The sequence below is a fragment of the Canis aureus genome, chromosome 27 (assembly GCF_053574225.1).
Source record: "Canis aureus isolate CA01 chromosome 27, VMU_Caureus_v.1.0, whole genome shotgun sequence".
Classification (NCBI taxonomy): Eukaryota; Metazoa; Chordata; class Mammalia; order Carnivora; family Canidae; genus Canis; species Canis aureus.
In genome coordinates, this window is record NC_135637.1 from 27089423 (window position 1) to 27096820 (window position 7398).

At 59.8% G+C, this 7398-nt stretch overlaps 1 protein-coding gene across 2 annotated transcripts; it reads right to left on the reverse strand.

Moving 5' to 3' along the window:
• Positions 1-135: 135 nt before the first annotated feature.
• Positions 136-7231, reverse strand: RNF215 (ring finger protein 215). 2 transcript variants are annotated; one of them, XM_077874318.1, is made up of 9 exons: positions 6905-7231; positions 6507-6650; positions 5954-6025; positions 5788-5873; positions 5157-5313; positions 1636-1752; positions 1401-1544; positions 1049-1151; positions 136-961 (listed from the first exon to the last, which is right to left on the reverse strand). In XM_077874318.1, the coding sequence occupies exons 1-9, from the start codon at positions 7193-7195 to the stop codon at positions 939-941; spliced, it is 1137 nt and encodes a 378-aa protein (XP_077730444.1). In that variant the 5' UTR covers positions 7196-7231; the 3' UTR covers positions 136-938. The 2 variants fall into 2 exon arrangements, with proteins under 2 accessions (XP_077730444.1, XP_077730443.1); XM_077874317.1 differs by having other exon boundaries at positions 1636-1755; positions 6905-7210.
• Between the last annotated feature and the right edge of the window lie 167 nt (positions 7232-7398).

The following is a 7398-nucleotide window of genomic DNA, read 5'->3' on the forward strand; positions in this document are numbered from 1 at the left end:
CAGTTGCAGGTTTATAACAAGGCGTGTTCATTAGGGCTGGTGGGATCTTGGGGCCCGTCTTAGAATCCACCTCCCACAGGCAGTAGAGCCCAAGGCGACTTTTCTGTCTCGAGACATCCACACACATCTGATAGCTTATGCTAAAATATATCCATGTTTACTTCAGTATTAAACCTCCCATACCCCAAATCTAAAAAAAACCCGGCTGCCCCTGAAAGATGCACCACATTTATCCTGCAGCTTCAAGTATCCTGGTCAGCAACCTGTAGCCCAGCCAAGAAGCACAGGACTGGATGGCTTCGGAGGCCTCTGGTCCCTGCCAGGCCTGGGAAGGGAGCCCAGCTGGACAGGCAGTAGCACTTGCAGCTCCTAGTGTCCAAGGGTTGAGGGCATTGTCAGGGGAGGGGCCTCTCGGTTGAACATCACAGCTTTGACCGACATGTGTCCTGAAAGAGGGTCAGGCTGCGGTGTCCCCAAGGTCAGATAGCTCCTCCCACAATCCAACCCCCAATAAATAAGCATAAAGCCTGGCCAGCCACTGCAGCCTCAGTCCGCAGGGGTCCCCCAACAGGCAAGTCAGAGAGGTGCCAGGGCCCTGGGAATGGCTGCATGCCCCACACCCCGGGCAGGGGCCTGGGGTCCTGGGATCTGCCTGTGAGGAGGACAGATAGCCCCCCATGATGGAAGAGAAAGGCCCCAACGTGGCTTCTCTTTCTTGACTGGCAGGTCCAGACCCTGCATCATTGGACTGGGGGCTGTGGTCTCTTCTTCCCAGTATATGATGGGATGCCTTGCCCTCTGCAGGGGAGGCCCCTATCCTTCCTCCCACCAGCAGGGCTTCCTGTCCATCCCACTGTTCTGATCCAGGAGCCCAGGCCTGGGGCCAGGGTGCAGGTAGGAGGGTCCTGTGCCCACATGCAGAGACCCAACTGGGGCAGCTAATCATCTGAGTAGCGGTTCCCTGTAGGACAGGAGAGAAAAACAGGAAGGGAGGTGTCAGGTGGGGAGCAGGTATAGCTAGCCAAGGGCCTCCACCCCAGGTGCTCACCCAGGACGTTGAATTTGCACAGCGGGCAGGTCTGTTGAAGCATCAGCCAGGGATCCACGCAGTCTCGGTGAAACTCATGCTTACAGGGCAGCACCCGGAGCCACTGCAGGGTATGCAGGATTCAGGCCACAGAGTCAAGGGCTGGGGGGGATCTCCAAGTGGGGATGCCTGGCCCCCACCTGAGCGGTGGAGCTGAAACTTCTGTGGCCGATTGCACTCCCCCACCCCCTTCTGCTTTCTAGTCACAGTAGGAGCTGGCAGGATAAGGACCCAGTAAGCACGGTTCTGGGGTCTCGGGAATAGAGAGACATCATAGGTCAGCTCATGGCTGGCCACGGCCCAGGACACTAACCTGCTTATTGCAGAAGTAGTCCAAACACACAGCGCAGGTCTCAGCACCAGGTTCTGGGGGGCCCTGTGCTGCCCTGCCGAGACGGCAGCGCCGGGTCTTGAGGGATGCCAGCCTCCGCACCACGCGGTGCTTGAGCAGATCCACCTGGCAGGGGAGGGCAGGCACAATGAGGCCAGCTGGAGGGCTGGGGGCACCCAGGTTCCTGGGGGAGTGGGGGGTGGGGGCTGGCTCTCACCTGGCCTCCAGGTTCCCGCTGGCTCTGCCTTGATGCCTGCCGCTGGGCCTGGAGCACGAGGCCTGTGCAGAGGAGCATGGCCACCAGCAGGATGGCATTCCACAGCTGCTGCAGGGGCTTCTGGGGAGAGGAGCAGGGTGTCAGGAGTGCCAGGGCCACTCTACACTCTTCCCCCTTCCCCCTAGGAAATCCAGTCTGAGGACCGGTCAGGTAAGGTCCGTTGACAGCATGTTCCCTGCAGGCTCCTGGCTTCCTCTTCTGAAGCCTCCATGCCTCCCATTTGTGCTCCCAGGTTCTGCCCCTGCTGTCTATACAGCTCCTCGTCCAGCTGCTGAGGGGACCCACATCTGTCCCCAGTGCAGGCCTCTCCTGGGCAACAAACTCAGTGTTTTTTGCATCCTTGGAAGCTTCTTTCTGGCAGCCTCACAGACTCCCCAGCCCAAGACCCTATCACCTTCCCATCCCTATCCCTACCCCGTAGTTCTCCTGGCCTACTTTTTGTCTTGGGTGCGATCACCTACCCACTCATCTGGGCTGAGCATTCCCATGGTTCCCTCTGAGGTGTCTCAAGCACTCCTCCCCTCCATCCCACATCTCTGCTCTTTGAGTGCCCTACTCCAGCCTCACCAGCCCGTTTCTCACAGCTATAAGAATGTCCCTGGCAAACCTGATCACGTAGGACCCCTGCTTGACACCCTTCCCTGCGATGCCCTCACCCTCAGGAGAGAACCCGAACTCCTCTAGTAGCCATCTGGCAAGGCCCTAGATCTCCCATCCCTTTGGTCCTTTCAGGGTCCCAGGCTCTTTTTCATGTTCCCAGGTCTTCTTCACCCCTTCCCTCGGCCTTTGGATGCCCCTTGTTCCAGAGCTCTCCCTGACCACAGGGCTAGGCAGATGCTCCCCTCTTGCCTCCCCTGCCCAGCCCAGCCCTCCTCACACACCACCGTGTGCTTCCTTGTCACTGCCCTTGGTGGTCCTCAGGCTCCCACCAGTGGGAAGGAGCCACATCTGACCTGCGTCGGCATTTGAGGACTAAGAGGGGCCTCAGTTCCTGGGGTGGGGATGGGGGCACGCCCTGACCTGGACTTAACTCCCCCCATGGCGGTGTGGCAGCTGTATAACTGTATACCTTTGACAACAAAACAGCTAGCTCAGGAAACGTGCCAGAATAAGCAAAACCCCGCCGGCTCACGCACACAGGCAGTGGCTCCCAGGGTCTCTGAGGTGTTAGGACTAATAAATACATCCATTTAAAAGCTTTCTGCATTCTGAGTAGCTTTCTGCCATCATGTTCGTCCCCCGCCAACAATGAACCTCACCTACTATCAGGTTGGGGGGGGGGGGCGAGAAATGATTTGCTGTTAAAAGAATGTCACTCTGGACAAGGCTGGGTGCTGCTAGTGTGACAAGATGCTGCTCTGCTCAGAGTGCAGGAGGCATGGGAGAGGCCATTATCAAGGTATTCGTGAGCCCCAGCTTCCCATTCCTCACCCTCTCCCCTCTGGTCTCTGTGCCCTCGTCTTCCCGGACAGTGGTAGGACGGTGGCACCTGCTCCAGGAAGCTCTCCCCAGGCCCCCAGGCTAGGTTCAGATGCTTTTACTGTGTCCCAGAGGGCCCATGTCCACCACCAGCTCAGTGCTCGCCCCAGCAGAGCGACAGCCCTGGCCTGTCTCCTCCCCAGATGGGGCCCCTGGAGCCCAGGGCTGGAGCTGCCTTGCCATTGTGCCCTGTGTCCTGCTGAACCAGGCTGACACGTGGCAGGACTCACTGAGTCCTCTGCAGTGTAAGCTCTCCAGGGCAGAACTGGAGCTCCATGCTTCAGAGCAGCCTGTGAGGCAAAGGCCATGGCCAGCTTGGGGCTCTGCTGCAGGCTGCACACCCAGCCTCCTCAGGCTGAGCACATCTTAGGGACGCCCAGGTGAGGAAGGAGGGCAGGGTCTGTCCATCAGAGCAGTTGGTGGGGGAGTAGTTCATCTGACCTTTCTGATACATAGGTGTGTAGCTCAGCCCAGGCTAGAAGGATGGGCCCTAGAGTTGTGGCTGAGAGCTGTCCCCAGCCATCCTTGAGACACCTTGGCTATCACGGCTACCCAACATTTGTACGGGTCCCTCCTGGCCGGCAGCTCGGCTATTCAGCTTTGCCCTCTGTACCAGCCAGACTGATGTGCAGGCTGCACACATTCCCACTTCCAGGCCTCTAGCCCAGCCCGCTCTTCCCCTAGCTCCAGTCTTTCTGTGGGCTCTTCTTTCATCTGACAGCCCCTCACCAACTGCCTGCCCCACCCAGAGGTCTGTGTGGGCTGCCCTCCAGGGGGAGACCCAGTGGGGCCTTTTCTTTCCAGAAAGCCCTTTCACTCCCCCAGTCCCAGTGCATGCTCCCTTCACACAGCTGTGGTTCAGTTCCCGCTGCTCGACAAGGAATTAGCACATGTCTGGGCTGAGCTGCCAAGGCCTTTTCATGTGAGAGTTCCTCTGCTCATCTCTGAGCCCTTCAGGACAGTGCCTGGGTCTCACAGGATTTTTGGACCCTCCACAGCCCTTCTCGTAGAGCCCCATGTGTTCTAGGATCTCAAAAGTTATCTGGTGACTGCTAATTTATTCACTTGTAACAGTCAACATATTCAGAGTAGCAGGAGCTGCCCACCTGCCCCATGCCCACCATGCGCTTTCTATACACACAACCCCCTGACAATCCTGTGGCCTGTGCTGTTCCTATTCACAGGATGGGGAACATGAGACCAGAGAGGTTAAACACTCAACCTGAGATCACTGAGCTAACATGGCAAATCTGCCTGACTTGAAGCTGCCTTGCATGGTCCAATTCCACTGACATCTTCTGGAAGCTGCCTGCCAGTAGACCAGGTCATACCTGCCCTGACAGAGCAGGGACTCGAGAGAAAAATTCAGGGCCTAGTAAGACACAGCCCCAGGAGACAAAGTCACATTCCCTGACACTTGTACACTTCGGGCTGTCCTAAGGATGCGATGAAGGGCCTGACAAAGCACTGCTGCGATTTAGAAGAGGGAGAGAGGAACAGTGAGCTGAGGTTGTGAGGGAAGCTTCCCAAAGAAGGCAAGCAGACCGGGACATAAGGAGACAGAAAAAGAGTGTCCACGCCTGCAGCCAAGCATGGAAAAGGCCTAGTGGCAGGAGGCCAGGGCGTGTGTGAAGGCCAGTAAATGGCATAGGCTGGCAAGGTATAAGGAAGAGACTAGGAAAAAAAAGTGAGTAAACAGAAGAGCTATCAAAGCTAGCCTAAGGAGTTTAAACTTTATTCTGCAGGCAATGGGGAGCCAAGCAGGGCTTCTGAGCAGGAGAATAATATGGCAATAGTAACTGATACTGATTATGCATGACCCCATCAAGCACTACACTGAGTACCCACCACGTCAATGAATGTTCATTATAGCCCTGGGAGGTGGAAGAAGTAGGCCTGGCCACCAAGGCAAGGAGAGGTCACAGGGTCTGAGATAAGACATGTGTGCAGCCCACCTGAGACTCCTCTCCCCAGGCACCCACCTGCTCCTGGGCCCGACTGCCTCCCAGGCACACCAAGTCCTGCCATCCTCCATAGCCATCCTTGGAGAGGCCACAGGTGGTCCACAGGGTCAGCTTCCACTCGATGTTGGCTGACAGTGACTCTCCACTGGTGATCTCAGCTGTGGCCTGAGTCCTCCTGAGAGGGAAAGCCACAGAGGGGCCAGAGGGAAGGGCTCTTGGGAGGAGAGACCCAGCCCCACCTACCCCAGCCTTGTAGAAAAAAGATACCCCCAAGTATCATCCCACAGCCCTTCAGCTTTGGTCCCCAGGCATTTTCCGGTTATTGGTTTTTCCAGTCTTCATGTCAGCCAGGTGGGGGGGGGGGGGGGGAGGCGAAGGGGCGGGGGGGGGGGGTGCTGCAAGTCTCAGAAAGAACCTGTCAATCAGGAATCCAGCTTCCTGCTCGCTGGAGCCAATTCCCCTGTTCTCCTAGAGCTACCTCTTTGCTCCAGTCCCCTCACCCATTTTTCAGACCAGGAGACTACAGTCTTAAGGTTAACTGGAAAAGCCCTGGTCCTAAGACCCCTGAGACCATGGCAGATTCAGGCACCCCTCCCAGGACCACCCAGGCTCCCAGACCCACTCCTTTGGAGCCCAAACCCCAACTCACTGCAGCAGTGCCTCTAACAGCTTGGTGACGTTGGAAGAGTAATGGAGGACAATCACTGGCCTGAGCAGAAGCTGTGATATGTCTAGCTGTTGAAAGACAAGGAGGTCAGCTGGCCTTGGTCCCTTCTTCCCTGGCCTGCACACCCCCACCGCCTGAAGCAGTTTACCTCTCGGACCACGTTGTGATTCAGGATGAGGAGGAGCAGGGCAGAAGCTCCCAGGAAGAGTGCCCTCCGCATCTGCAGGGGGACAGGGAAGCTAGCTGGCAGCCTGCCCACACACCTGTCTCACTACCCACGACCACAGTTCTTAGCTCCTGACTCTGCAATGAGTGTTTCCTCTGGATAGACTGGCTGTATACTCCTTGAGGTCAAGGGCAGAAATTCCTATTCCTCCTGCTATTCCCCCAGATGTTCTGTGGGATCCAAACAATTATGTGCCTCCCCTGGTCCTAGCAGGACAGGCCTGCCCACAACTCTCAGCAGGAACTCCCCGTCAGATACTCTCCGAGCCTGGTGGAGCTTCCTGACTCTGTATGGCCTCCTCCCACCTCTCTGCTTCCACTCCACACGGACTCAATTCTCCAAACTGGGGTCAATCGCCTCACCCAGGCCCCAGGGTTTCTCTGGACGCTCCCTGAGGGCCCACCTGGTGGTCTGGCTCTAGCAGATGCCTTGAAACCCCCTCCTCCAGCCCCCTTCCCGCATACCCCCCCTGCACCTGCTGGACCAGGGCCTTGGGATAGGCCTGCCGACCGCTGCCCTGACTCTCCTGGTGGAACTGGGCGGCCTGCTCCTTGCCCACGTATGCCACTGCAATCCAGCCTTCTACGGGTACCTCCTGCTCAGCATCCACGACGTCCATCTGCGGGGCAAGGGACCACGGGCAGAGGGAGGAAGGGGAGGAAAGGAGGTTGGACGCACAGGGGCTGCAAGGCCAGGGTTGGGAGCGAGTTTGAAGGGGAAGGCGTCTGGATCTCAAGTTTTGGAAGCCGGGGTTTGAGGCCGGGGCAGCCTGGGGAGGGGCGCTGGGCTGCCGGGGCTCGGTCCAGGAAGAAGGCCGGATCGGGGTGCGGGGTGTGCCGGGGCCGGGGGGCCAGAAGGCTCCGCTGCGCTCACCAGCAGCAGGCGGCCGCCCAGCGGGGGTGCCGGGCCGGCCTCGGGGCCGATCCTGACGCCCTCCAGGACCAGAGCGTCCTGCCGCGACAGCCTCACGTCCACCCGCACGGCGCGCGCCCCGCCCCGCCCCGCCCCGGCCTCGGGCTCGCTGCCGTCCGCCGCGGCCCCGGGGCCCGCCAGGCCCAGCCAGAGCGGCAGCAAGGGAAGCAGCAGCAGCAGCGGCGACGGCGGCGGCGGCGGCGGCGGCGGCGGCGGGGGCGACCTCGGCGCGGGGCGAGCGGCGGGGCCCATGGCCGGAGCCGGCGAGCGGACGAGACAGGGGAACCGGGGGTCCCGGGCGCGGGGGGGAGCGGAGGAGCGAGGCCGCGGCCGGACGGGGCGGGGCGCCGGGAGGGGCGGGGGCGGGGCCGGGGCCGGACGGGGCGGGGCGCCGGGAGGGGGGGTCCTCCGTGGCTCCCGCGCCCGACCGGGCCGCGCGCGCCCCCTGGTGGCCG

Excerpts from the sequence above, each read along its gene's own strand:
- RNF215 (XM_077874317.1), bottom strand. The coding sequence starts at position 7,195 with ATGGGCCCCGCCGCTCGCCCCGCGCCGAGGTCGCCCCCGCCGCCGCCG. Across the intron at positions 1,152-1,400 it reads ACTACTTCTGCAATAAGCAG|TGGCTCCGGGTGCTGCCCTG; the intron begins GTTAGTGTCCTG and ends CATACCCTGCAG. Across the intron at positions 962-1,048 it reads GTGCAAATTCAACGTCCTGG|GGAACCGCTACTCAGATGAT; the intron begins GTGAGCACCTGG and ends CCTGTCCTACAG.